The sequence below is a fragment of the Puma concolor genome, chromosome B3, assembly GCF_028749965.1.
Source record: "Puma concolor isolate L17-30 chromosome B3, mPumCon1.1.hap2, whole genome shotgun sequence".
Lineage (NCBI taxonomy): Eukaryota > Metazoa > Chordata > Mammalia > Carnivora > Felidae > Puma > Puma concolor.
In genome coordinates this window covers 88,453,286-88,466,906 of record NC_141672.1, presented here as the reverse complement: position 1 = coordinate 88,466,906, position 13,621 = coordinate 88,453,286, and the positions used below count along the sequence as shown (strand labels likewise).

At 45.4% G+C, this 13,621-nt stretch overlaps 1 protein-coding gene and 1 long non-coding RNA gene across 15 annotated transcripts in view; one reads left to right on the top strand and one right to left on the bottom strand.

Annotated features, from left to right (window-relative positions):
• The window catches only part of STARD9 (StAR related lipid transfer domain containing 9), a 121,302-nt gene that overhangs the window by 32,534 nt on the left and 75,147 nt on the right, over nt 1-13,621 (bottom strand). For 12 of the 14 annotated variants that reach the window (XR_015252605.1, XM_086710475.1, XM_086710471.1 and 9 more), the window contains 9 exons: nt 13,072-13,281; nt 12,792-12,889; nt 11,315-11,392; nt 10,806-10,877; nt 8,299-8,478; nt 4,361-4,412; nt 3,903-4,040; nt 3,121-3,203; nt 2,884-2,987 (listed from right to left, as the gene is read on the bottom strand). Coding sequence is in view for 13 of the 14 variants with exons in the window: in XM_086710475.1 (XP_086566601.1) it covers nt 2,884-2,987; nt 3,121-3,203; nt 3,903-4,040; nt 4,361-4,412; nt 8,299-8,478; nt 10,806-10,877; nt 11,315-11,392; nt 12,792-12,889; nt 13,072-13,281 (1,015 nt within the window). In the remaining variant the exon portion in view is untranslated. Of the gene's footprint in view, nt 1-2,883; nt 2,988-3,120; nt 3,745-3,902; nt 4,041-4,360; nt 4,413-8,298; nt 8,479-10,805; nt 10,878-11,314; nt 11,393-12,791; nt 12,890-13,071; nt 13,282-13,621 lie in introns of those variants that run through there. The other 2 variants (XM_086710484.1, XM_086710483.1) reach the window with 2 other exon arrangements.
• Nucleotides 3,153-10,701, top strand: LOC147580188 (uncharacterized). The gene is made up of 3 exons (XR_015252607.1): nt 3,153-3,315; nt 3,629-3,683; nt 10,561-10,701. It is a non-coding gene; the product is annotated as an uncharacterized LOC147580188 (long non-coding RNA).

The following is a 13,621-nucleotide window of genomic DNA, read 5'->3' as shown; positions in this document are numbered from 1 at the left end:
CCTGAGATGGCCACACGCCATCAGAATAAAAATGGCTCCTCTGCTAAGCACATCAGTCAAGTTCCCAGAAAGCAGGTTGGGGGTGGGGGAGTGGGGGAAGCAACCTTATGTTACATGTCCGGGCTTATTACTACTGGCAAGTCTTCATTTATCTGCCAGCCAAGGACCTCTGTTTCTGTCAGATGACTGCCCTTCATCTTAGGTGGCTCCAGCATCTCCCCACTGCTGCCTGGTCACCTGCCTGCCAGGACTCCATCACGCCCTCCCCCGCCCTCTCTCCCAGCTGCTTGGAGGCCTGACAGCTTCTGCAGCAGAATGCAGCAGCGGGTACTCACTAAGGCAACAGTGCCAGTGGCAGCAGCGACAGGGTCTCCCAGGCTCTAAGCACTTAAGGTTAAGCCCCCCAAATTCCAAAGAGGAAAATGCAAAAAAAAAAAACAAAAAAAAAACAGTTTTCAAAGACAAACTCCTCTCTGGTCCAGGTCACTACTGCAAGGGATAAAAACAGGTTGACCAATCCCCTCTGGCTCTGGAGTCAGCTCCACCTTTGCAGGCTCCCTGTGAGTGCTCCCCCAGAGAGAAAAATGAGAGAAGAAAATTCTAGGACAAGGGGAGGCTCTGGAGCTAAGCCCACCAGAGCAGAGGAGACTCTTATGGAGACACAGCCACACACACAGTCTGGGAGCCCAGCTGACGACATACAGTGTTCTCTCTCACGGATTCTCTCCCTGGTCCCTCTGCCCAATCACAGGCTTGAGGCCCATACCACCACACTTCCACCAGGGGCTGGCACACAGATGCTGACTATGGTAGCTGCGAAGGACCAGCCCAGCCCACGGACTCCTGGAGCTGGTGCTAAAGACTGGAGGCAGCAAGTGGGAGAGGCCTTGATTCTTCAATCCCTCTCTGTCCTCTCCAAATGAAAGGGTGCATTCTTGATGTTACTGAAAGGTCACACCAGTGCCTCTGGGGCTAGAGAGCCCGAGAAGACCTTTAAAAGGCAGGAGAAGGGGGCAGCTGGGTGGCTCAGTCAGTTAAGCGTCCGACTTCGGCTCAGGTCATGATCTCATGGTTCATGGGTTCGGGCCCTGCGTCGGGCTCTGTGCTGACGGCTCGGAGCCTGGAGCCTACTTCAGATTCTGTGTCTCCCCCTCTCTCTACCCTTCCCCTGCTCATGCTCTGTGTCTCTCTGTCTCTCAATAATAAATAAAAGTTAAAAAAAAAAAAAAGGCAGGAGAAGACCAGTGTTCTCTAGGGTGGATGGGTCAGCTGAGATGAGGTGGGAGGACAGGAAAACAAAAGGGAGATTATGTACCTGGGCAGCTCGGCACAAGGGCCTTCAGCAGCGGGGCTGGGAGTGCCAGGCAGAAGGCAGAGCTCTCCACGTGCACTTGCTCTTTCAAACCCTATCATGAGGACCTCCCAGAGACAAATGGTAGTATCCTTACTTAGAGGTGAGGGACTAGGCTCAGAGACTCAGTAACTTGCTTAAGGCCACAAAGCTTTTACTTCATAATTCCAGGATGTCAAGGAGCTTTATCCAACTCCAAGATAACTCTTCAACCTCACAGCTCATTAAGTTGCAGAGCTGTTCTCTGTAAATCTCTGAACTCTGGGAAAGACAGATCTCCAATGCGTCTTCCCACAGTAGAAATCTTACCTAAGACAAGACCTCCTCTCATGACTGTACTCTCATGAAACAAGAGCTCCAGCAGCTCCTTACTCCACCTTGGCCTTGATATGTTCCAGCTGTGTCACCTCTCCCACCTTCCCTGTCACCCCACAGAGCCCCCGGTCACGCAACACTGGAGTCCTCCTGCCTGAGACTCTGGTGCCTCGTCCTTCCATCCTCAGTAGCCCACATGTGAGGACTTGCCTGCTATTCATGCATCGCAGCACTCTGCCCCTACATCCAACACCCCTCACCACCAATGTCAGACCAAGACTTTTCATCAGCTGCCAGCAAATGTTCCTGGCCTAAGAAAAGAGCAGCTAGATTCCCTGGAAGGAACCAGGGGAAATAGCCATCATAATCTCCCAGGAACCCTGGCCTCAGTGCTGGGCAGCCTCCCAACACCAGTGGTCTCACAGACAGTGGGTGTCCTGCTGACATTTTCTACAGAACATCCCCAAGTAAGAGGCTACTTTGGCTTACAGGACCAGAAGGGTACCACTGTTCACAGTATCAAACCTACGAGACATGTAGATCTGGGAAGGGGATTCTGTGGAGAAATAGATGAAGGACTGTGAAGAAGAAAAGTAGTGGCCACCAATCACATATAAAACTTTGATTCCATGTTTTCACGATCACAATGCAGGCAAAGTGGGTATGAGAGGGCAGAACGCCAAGATATTTTCATATTGTTCTGAGAGTTCCTGACCCTCTTATGTGTAGTTCTGGACCCTTTGGTATTGAGAAAAGAAAAGATTCTCAGTCACAGACTATCTTTAAAAACTCAGAGGAAGCCACAGTCCTGAAAGTTGACACACCTTGTGACCTCACACACAGGCCAGCCAGAATTTAAAGGGGCACATGGGGAGGTAAGTTCAGAAGCAGTCTCAAAGTTATGTACAAACATGTCATGTTCAAATCTTGCTGACAGAAGAAACTGGCGACAGGAAACATCAAATGATATATACTCCTTTCAGTGATGATGGAAGTTGTAATAACAAACAGGAAATGAATGAGGGCTAAGACTGCTTCCCTGCCAACTAGAAGCTAAGCAGCTAGTTCAGTAACATTCCATCACTTGCACAAGTTGGTTGAGACCAGGCCTCGTTCAGAGCTTGGCTATTATACTCACTTCCTCCCTGCTCCATGTTGTAATAGACTAAGAAGTAAGAACAGTAGGTTCCATAGCAAAATGAGCACAAGTTTCTCACCTCTCCTTCCAAAGCAAAGGGCAGAGACCCAACCGGGAGGCAGTGACATCTCCATCCAAATCCAACCATTCCAAAGAGCCATTGCCACCGACAACCTCTCCAACCTGGGAACGAGGAATGAGCGCGGTAAGGCTGCTATCACCACCCCCACCCCAAGAGAACCAGATAAAGCTCAAACTTGTCCCTTTGAAAGGAGCAGGGTGGCTGGCAGTCACCTTGAAAACACAGCACACTAACCTGCCTTCTCTGCCGCAGGACAGCGGCCTCTGCTGGGTGGTTGAATCGGAACTTCTGTGCTTTCCCCAGCGTTATGACTGCTCCTGTGGCAGAGACAGGGGAGAATGAACCAACAGCTCACGTTCTCCGTATGTATTATGTGCAGGGTGCCCTTCTGAGAGACAAAGTCCTGCCCCCAACAAGCTTATAACTTAGGTGAGTCAATAAGATATGTATTCATTGGATATCCCACAGCATATGTACTGAACTAACAAAATGAACAGGAGGAGTTCTGCTATTCTGAGGGAAAGCAAAATGAGTTCCTCGTGGACTAGTTAGGGAATGCTTCATGGAAGAGGGGGAATGTAAGCTTAGCGTCAAAGGAAAGATGGAATTTGAACAGATTAATAATAGTAGTAATAGTAATAGTGATAATGAGTATTTACTAGGTGACAAGAATACTGTTAAGAACATTACACAAATTAACTCATTCAGTCTTCACAACAATTCTCTTATCGCCATTTTACAGATGAGAAAATTGATGTCCAGAGACTTTCCCAAGGACACAGAGCTAGCAAACACAGGTAGAGATTTCAGAGAGTCATTCTCCACCTTGGGACCTGGAATTGGGGCCTTGGGAAGAGGATGGTATTAGGAAATCTTCAGATCTTCAGATCTCTGGGTGCAGAGGATAAGTATCCCATGTTTAAAGCCTGCTTCACTGAGTTCTGTGGGTTTGGCCCACGAGAAGGAAGCTAGTTCATCACTTATCCCGGTATAAACAGGGCTATAAACAGTCTTACCTTGGGTCAGACGACAGGAGGCAGTGACCTCCCGGCCATTGACTGTGCAGCGGGCCCCCTGGGCAGGCCGCAGAATGACTACCCCACAGGCACTCGTGATAGTGCAGTGGTCTCTCTCAATCCACTGCCCCTGCAGAACTACACAAGAGATGGGGGTCACGTGGGTGGGGAAACAACCCAGGGAAACACCATTTCTGCGAGATCAGAATCCACATCTAGAAGATCATACATTATGACAAGAGAGGAAGAGCCACCCAGATCTGGATTCTCCCATGGTGTGGATCTCCTCCTATCATGTCCCTGACACACAACAACCACCACAATGTAGCAACAAAAGAGTAATAGCCCCTTGATCCTCAAGGATTCCTTCCTCTCAGAGCATCATCAGGTTCCTCTAAAGAGACCAGTCAGGCATGAGTATCCACCACAGTGTCAGACCCAGATGCTCTATCACTTACCAATGTCCTGTTCCTGATCTGAGTCAATCCTTCCTATTTTTGTTGTCCCCTCCTAAAAGGAAAAACAAAGCCCTTTAAATGAGAATAAAAAGGGACACAGCCTGCCCCCAAAGCAGAACCCACCTGGTGGAGTGTTATCACTGTCTTCCCATGCCCACCCCAGCCTTTCCCACACACTTCTCAACTTTGGTCCAGGTTGTTCTGACTGCTCTGCCCACCCACAGCAGCCCAGGAAGCTCCTGAGAAGGCAGGGGCAAAAAATACAGAAAAAAGCAGCACCAGCTCTTTGCAAAGTCAACTAGTGTTGACAAACTCCTTTCTGTCCCATGGCCTGATGTTAGGGAACAGTCATGGCTGTCGGTCAGATATTCTCCAGTCCGAGGAAGAGGGCGCAAAGGCAGAGCTTTTCTCTAGGGACTAAGGTTGGTGTGGTCCAAGTTTGGTCCATTTAGTCTCCAAGAGACACATATTTTACGAAGATGTATGGAGCACAAGATTTTTAACTTCTTGGTCCACAAATGAAGTTTGAGAGATACCAGATTTTAAGAAGGGTAAAGCACAAATGGGAGAAAAGCATGTCTAGAATCAAAAAGGACTAGAAGAGAGTGTAAGGAGGGGAAAAAGGAGTTAGCATAAACAAATTACTGGGTTAGTAGAAAACAGGGCCTTTTGGCCCTTGGATTATAGCAATTCTTTTAAGAACACATAGCTCTGTTTGTAGAAGGCAGCACTATGACAACAAGGATGTTGAGTTTAGATACATATTTATCAGGTATCGAATAACCATCCACTATGTCCCAGGCATTGCAGTGAGTGCTTTACAGACATCTCTTATTTAATCCTTGAGCAACCTAAAATGTACTCATTATCCCCCTTTTATATATAAGGAATCTGAAGCTGATGGGGAAAGTTGCTCAGGGAGCCTATACACTAAATAGGAGAGCCATGGCTGGGGCATCTGGGTGATTCAATCGGTTAAACGTCTGAGTTGGTTAAATGTTAAAGGTCATGATCTTGTAGTCTGACTTTTGAGCCCTGCGTCAGGCTCTGTGCTGACAGATCAGAGCCTGGAGCCTGCTTCGGGTTCTGCGTCTCCCTCTTTCTCTCCCCCTCCCCCAACTTGTGCTTGCTCTCTTTCTGTCTTTCTCTCTCTCAAAAATAAATAAACATTAAAAATATTTTAAGAGGCACCTGGGTGGCTCAGTTGGTTAAGCATGTCTGACTCCTGGTTTTGGCTCACGTTATGATCTCACGGTTTCATGAGTTCAAGCCCCACATCAGGCTCCAAGCTGACTGTGCAGAGCCTGCTTGGAATTCTGTGTCTCACTCTCTTTCTGCCCCTCCTCCATTTGTACTGTCTGTTTCTCTCTCAAAATAAATAAATAACTTTAAAAAAATTTATTAGAAAAAAAAATTTAAATAGGAGAGCCATGGCTAGAATTGAGGTCTCTCTGGGCCTGAGCCCATGCTTGTCCAGCCTCACCATACCACCTCCCTCGTAACTGGAAGTGACCAGAGAGTTTCCCACCTGTTTTCACTGTCAGCAGCCAGAAGGGGGGTGTCCCTGCAGCTCCCCAAAAATAGCTGGTGAGAAGGCAGCCTCTTAGAAGCAATGAATGAGACTCTGGCCTCACTGTGCTTCCCAGCACCCCCAGACAGCCAGAGCCCAGCCTTTCCTGCTCAGCCACACAAACAAATGGATGCTGGCCTCCACAAATACCATCAAACAAAATCGAGGAAAAGGGGTCAGGACCCCTTGGGTTCAGGGTCAGTCCTGATGATGAAATGCATTCCTCACAGTATATCACAACTTCTACATCTACAAGGAAGAAACTACCAAGAAAAACACAAAGGCATCTCATTTAACAAGGACTGAGATGATAGCTGTGCTTACTGCCCCCTCTGTTTCTTTATGCAGGGAGAGCGAACAGCATGAGGATGAAGTCCAGGATACCAGTAACCTGTGCTCCACTCACCCTTCCCTCTGTCCATCCAAGGTACTTCCCAAGGTGACCCAAGGGAAAAGAGCTTCCAGAGCAACGCTAGAGATTCGTGACAGGTCTGTAACCAAGTTAGGAAAGCAAACAAAAATACAGAGATTCTTGAGTGATTACTGCTATACCATTACCCAAAATAGGATCTAAACCAACAAAAAGGGAAAAAATGCAGAAATGCCAGGATTAGAACTAGACTAAAACCTCACCCCCCAGGTTCACTGGGAATGCATCTAGGAGGGGGGACCACCCTCAGTGTGCACAGACCCCACACTGAAAACCAGCGCTCCCAACATTCAGATGAGGCCTGTGCTCACCTCTCCTCTCTGATTCAATTTGAGTCATGTCCTTTAATCCTCTGCTGCCACACTTAGCTCTACCACATGACGTCTAGCTTCACCTGCTCACTCCACATCCACTCAATACATCAGATCATTTCTGTTCAAATATTAACCATTTCAATCCACTGGTCTCTTCCTGACCTCCAACCTCTCCCTATGGTTCTAATAGAAGGATTGATAGACAGCCTTTGGTATTCAAATCTGTTTTTTAGGTAACAGCTTCTGCCTGAGGCATTTTCACAGAGCTAATTTATACTCTGTGTGTCGGAAAATAAGCTACTTTAACTTTCTGAGAGGCTCAGTTTCTGACAACTTCCCTGAGGGCTTATCCTAAGAACACAGACTTTCTAAACAGGATGAGCTTTGCTAACATTTCGCTACCATATACACTGCAGTGTTAGGAGCCTGATTTCTCCAGGGATGAGAGCAGTGTTACATACCCCTCATAAGCCCTGTTCCTTTCAAACGGCAGCTGGGGACAATTAGGAGAATGAAGACTGGATTTTCAGTGAGCGTAGGGATTTTGGCCACATACAGTATGTTCTGTCATCCACAGGGAATGTCCTTTTATAGGAGGACAAATACTTTTGATGAGGACAGGGTATGAATGACTACCATTGGGCACTACATCTCAAAATGCTTCATTTAGAAATGAGGACCTGCTTCCATGTGACAAAGAACCAGGTGATCCAGATCCTTCTTGGAAGGCAGGAGTTTGTTCCACTGTTCCAGATGGCTGCATGTTGTGCCCTGCCCTGCCCCACCCTGCTGGCCCACCAGCGCTCTGGGGTCTTCCTCACGCTTTTTTTTTTTTTTCTTTTCTTTTCTTTTCTTTTTTTTTTTTAATCTACTTAGCGCATGCTGGGGAGGGACAGAGAGAGAGGGATAGAGAGAATCCCAAGCAGGTTCTGCACTATCAGTGCAGAGCCTGTTGTGGAGCTTGAACCCACAAACCTCAAGATCATGACCCGAGCTGAAATCCAGAGTGGCATGCTCAACAAACCGAGCCACCCAGGTGCCACACCCCTCATGCTTTCTTTAAGCCATCTATATCTACTTTCATTTGCCTCTCTTCTTTCCCTGGCAAACCTAGTAATGAGAAGCAGGAGGTTGAGGAGTGGGGAGATACGAGAAGGAAACTGTTTCAGATCTTGAGTCCCTCTTTAGCCTCTGAAAGCTGTCTGTGAGCAGCTTGTATGTGCAGAGCTCAGGAGTGCTAACCGCTTTTCAAGGTTAGGATTTTACCTCCATGCCTGCACCTCCGTGCTTCAGGAAGCCAGAAAAGGAATACAAGCAGCATCATTCTTACTTTAAAATGATGAAATTAAATCACAGAGAACAAAAGTAAGTTATATAAGAGCAATAGTAGCAGCCAGAGAAAAACAAGTAATTGTTCTGATTCCCAGTTTTTTGCTCTAATCATACAAAAGCAAACAAATCAATCACCCTTGGCTGGCTAGCCCATTTTCCAGAGGGCAAACCTGAACACAGCTCTGTGGCATCTGACTCAATTCGTAGATGCATGGCTACTGCATTTGGCTTCTCCCTCCTTGACTCTGGAGCCAGTGGCTCAGGGAATGAGGCAATGCACCAGCCTGCTCACCTTGAGGTGATACAGCACGACTCCTGTGCTGAGTACATCATCCTCCAAGGCCATCAAGTGTGGCAGACTGGAGTCAATGACCACTCCAGCCCGCCTCCTGTTGATGTCCACTCTGTAATGCTCCAGGAGGGCCTTCCACTCATTCCACTTCCGGGTCCAGTCTTTAGTCAGCTGGTCTATCTGCAGAGAGACAGGAGGCAGTTTTAGATGCCCAACGGTCCACGGAGCAGACATAAGGTCAGAAGTCATCCTGCTCTGATTCCTCATGGCATTCCTTCCTCACCTTCTTCACTGTTACTATTCAAAGCTCCACATAGGCCCTTGCACCTCCTATGTGAGCTGTTTCCAAAATTTCTTCAATAAGCAAGAGTTACTTTTATAAACTCCCTCAGTAAAGGGTATTCTTAAAGTTTTCTTCAACAAACATGTATTGTTTTTATAACTCGAAAAAATGCCATAAATGTTATTTTGTTTTATTATTTGAGATGTTATTCATACATGTATGTTTACAACTCCCCTTTCCCCATCCTTCTTCTATGTGATCCATACTGGGAATCCTTTTATGACCTAACACTTCTTTCTCAAGGTGTAGAACCTCAAATCCTAATATAAGCTTGTATCAGGCTCAAAGATACACAAAGCATCAAGATGAATCTCCTCAGGTAGAAAGAAGACTATAAGAAACTGGTCTAAAAGAACATGTAATAACAACAATAAAATACTAAGGGCTTACTATATATCAGGAACAGAGTTTAAATATATATAATATAGCAAATTACAGGCCTTAAGCTAAGGCCATTTGGGGAACGTGAATGAACAATGTTGAGTATAAGGTGCTTTTTTTTCTTCTTTTGGTGGAAATTAATGTCCAGGCAGAAAAGTTATCCTGGGAATGGAAGAACTGAGGAAGCCCAGGAAAAGGACCTGGATTCAGCTAAGTACTTTTCATAAACAGAGAACGTGAGAAAAAACAAAGTATACCAAGTTTAGGTACAAGTGTTTTATGTACCCTAGAAATGTCATTTTTAACATTATAATCATTGAGTTGAAGTCTGCAAAGAGTGAAACTACCAGGTACTGCGAAGAGCTGGGTTGGATTAGGACCCAGCAGAGGTGAGCAGCAGTGCATTGTGGCTTACAGTTTAGCCAGCCTGGCTCAGGTAACTGGAAGTACCCCTTCTGGCTGGCTTTCATCACCTACCCCTACAAAGCCTAAGGTCAGAAGGCCAGCAAGTGGCAGAGTCGAGTCCAGGTCTGCCAGAATGTATAACGGAGTGATTTTGACTCTGTCCTTCATCTCTTATATACACAGGGGTGGTATTTTCTGAACCAAAAATCAGAACATATATTTAAACACAGAATTTTTGAGAGATATCTGGATGCATGATGTAGTCCTAAAGTTTAGTCTGGGTAACAAAATATTGACATAGCCAGGATACTTTATAATGGATAAGGATGAGGCGACAGAATACCAGGAATTGGGACATTTGGTTGTGGTATCTAAATCGAACCTGTCACCAAACAATGCCTGCCATTTCTTCCTCACAAATGTCTCCAGGAATCACCATGTAACCTAACCTCCCCACATGTCTTGTCCTCACGTTCACAGGGTCACAAAATCAGTCTCTTTCCTGGTTCGTCTGCTTCCAGTCTTCCCTCTCTTCAATTAGTCCTACATACAACTGTCATATTAAATGTCACCAATAGACTCCATTATTATGTCGCCCAACCTGGTTCAAGAAGCCATGATTAATCCTGTGTATGTCAAATTCAAACCTCCTAAACTGGCCCTAACATTACCTCCACTACTCTCTTCCATGAGCACCTATTCTCGCCAGCTCAGTCTTCCTCACACTCTGTGCTTCCACGTGGCCTCCCACACCAGTTCATTCTTTTGGTTCCATGCCTTTTATTATGTTATCCCACCCTCACCCAAAATGTCATACCCCTTTTTCCCTATCTAACACAATCCACTGATCTTTCAAGGTCTAGTTCAACTTCTCTAGCTTCCAGCGTTGTGATGCCTGCACTGAAAATTCCAAGCCATATTGATTTCTTCCTTCCCTAAGCTCTTTTCATATAACTCGTATAGTTCATTTCATTTAACCATTCTCTAAGTGTGTTTCCAACTAGACTGCAAGCCACTTGAGGGAAGGAACTTCTTTGTATCTCTGGAAGCATCATGCTGAGCACCTATTTGGTACTCAACAAATACATGTCAGTTAGTTGATTTTTTGACTGGAAAATATTTTTTTTTTCTAGGCTACTGTCCCTATCCAAAGGAAGTTATCATGAACCCCTAAGAGAACAAAACAAAGAAAGCCAGTCACCATCCCCTAAGGCAAACACACTCCCCACTCAAGGCTCAATGGAGACAACTGTCTCTAAACTAGATAGAACCTCTCCGTCCTGAGGAGGGAGCAGTCTTGACTGAGGAATAATGGAAGGAGATGAGACCCACTACCAGGGTGATATAAACCACAAATGAGTCCACCCAACAAACCCACCTTCAATTCATTTTGGAGAACCAGCTCCTTCAGATTCTCATCCTTTTCCTCATTCAATGAACTGAAGTTTCTCTGCACAAAGAGAAAGATGTGCTTCATGGGTCTCACCCTTACTCTTATGAAGGAAAAGAAGGGCAGATTAAAAAAAAAAAAACGACCTTATCATTAAAATCAGAAACAAATCAGAAGCTTAAATATTGGGGATCAATTTGGTACAAAGAAGGAAAATTCAAAGAAATTCTTCTGGAGGGGCCCATTCTCTTAATCCTCCTACACACAGAATAACAGCCATTCAGGCAATTGCCCTTTGGACAGCAAAGATGATATATTGATGATGCCCACCCCATCCGAAACTACTCAGGTAATCAGAGTAATCTAAGTCCTGTCTTTGTTCCTGACTCTGTTCTACAAGTGTCACTTAAGTGAAAGCACAAAATGCAGCAGAGCTCAGCTTCCATGCAGAAGAAAAGCAGGTTTTGTGTACAGAAAAGTTCCGATTGCCTGAATACCAGTTCGAAGCTCAACAGCATGGCTTTTAGTCTTCTGATCTCCTCCCTGAGTTCTCGGATCAGTTTTATATTGGCATCCTGAAACATAAAAAACTTGGTCACCACTGATTGATATCAGGCCTCAACCAGCTTTAAAATAAAACAGACAATTAGTTCAGAAAAAGTGGTTTACTCCTTTGGAGTAACTTCTGAGGCAGTCTTCTCAAAGTATGATCCCAGAACCCTATCAACTTTACCTAAAAACTTGTTAGAAATGCAAATTCTGCCCCCCACCAACACCTACCGAATCAGAAACTCTTGAGGGCCAGAGCCCAGTTGTGGTTTAACCAACCCTCAAGGAGTTAATTCTGATAAAGTATGAGAATCAGTGTCCTTGAGCAGGAGGTTGACAGGTAACCCAAAAAGCAGCACAAATAGGTGGTAGATGTTGGCCTTCCTATAGTGTGACTGAATTTAGTACCTACTTAATTACATTGCCTTTTAAAACAGTTCATAAATGGGCTATAAAGGTCTAGCCACCAGTTTATGATTCCTGCCCTGAAACTTTTCACTGAAACTGCAAAGATAAGGAATTTTTCATTATTAATCAACTTTCAAAACTATTAAATTCCTTACAAGCCCCTTTTAGCCCGAAACAGAGAAATCACTGCAGTTTGCATAGAAAAGAAAGAAAACAGGGGTGCCTGGGTGGCTCGGTTGGTCAAGCGTCCAACTCCTGGTTTCAACTCAGGTTATGAAACCTTGTGGTTTCATGGGGATAGTCCCCTTGTCAGGCTCCACAATGATAGTACAGAGCCTGCTTGGGATTCTCTGTCTCCCTCTCTATCTGCCCCTCCACCACTCACACGGTCTCTGTCTCTCTCAAAATAAACAAACTTAAAAAAAAAAAAGAAAAAGAAAAGATATAAAACAGAAGCATACATCAACATAAACTCAAAATAAAAGCAATAAACACAGAAACTTTTAAATGATCTCCCTTAAGGTGGCAGTGGTACACTAGGGATGGCCTCAGAGAAGTATCTAAAATAAACTATTCAAAAAGGCAACCGAAATGGACTCAGTAAGATATGGGAGAAGGGTATGACTCTGAAACAAAGAATTTCACTCTTTCTTTATTTGGAGAAGGTCAAGCAGGTTGAGGTGACTGTAAGGAGAAAGAAATCAGTGAGAGAATAAAAGAACTTAATGTAGGGGCGCCTGGGTGGCGCAGTCGGTTAAGCGTCCGACTTCAGCCAGGTCACGATCTCGCGGTCCGTGAGTTCGAGCCCCGCGTCGGGCTCTGGGCTGATGGCTCGGAGCCTGGAGCCTGTTTCCGATTCTGTGTCTCCCTCTCTCTCTGCCCCTCCCCCGTTCATGCTCTGTCTCTCTCTGTCCCAAAAATAAATAAACGTTGAAAAAAAAAAAAAATTAAAAAAAAAAAAAAAAAAAGAACTTAATGTAAACAATACCAAACCAGGACTTCAAATAAAGGTCTCACCTCATTTACCCGAGGCTTGTTGACGATGTGTTTGGCATTAGATGCATATCTCAGTGTGCTCATGGTCTCACTGTAGCTAGTATGTGCAGGAGACACAGCTGAGGTAGAAGGAGAAAGTTAAAAACGACACCAAGCCCTTCCGACCCAGCCTGTAACCACTTGCCTTACTGCTATCGTCCATGCTGTATTATGAGACCCTTAATGAAGCAGGTGGTCATGGCCCCTTCTCTGAGGCAGAGTACCAGTCCCAACACAGAACCAGCTCCAGCATCCCACTCACTGGCAACCATGATAGTTTTGGAGTTGCCGCCAAGGCTGTCCTTCAGCAGCCAGGTCAACACGGAGTCCCGGTATGGGATATAAGACTGCCTCCGAGAGGGCCCCCCTCCACTGCTTGTCCCAGAAGGAGAGCTAGGGATCCCACTGTCACCACCATCACTGGCTGCACTGTTGAGGCTCTGGCAGCTGCTGAATGCTTGAGAATTCTGGGCTTTAAAGACAAAAAAATAATAAAAGTGGAGGGAAAAAGGAATCATGAAACACACGCAGTAAAACACTGGTTGGAGAACACAAATTTAAGTATCACACTTCCTAATCCCTCTCTGCATATGATAGGATGCTACAAGTTTGAACCCTGAATTAGACTTTGGACTCATGACATGGAGTATCTGAGTCACATGATATTTCAGTCTCCTCTCTTTTTGAAACGAGAGGGATGGGAGGATGACCATAGTGTTCTCAATCACAGACAAGTATCAATTTTTACGATATTCACCCAGAAGCTAAGTTTATAAAAAAAGAACCTTGTAAATGTCTATCCCAGCTTGACA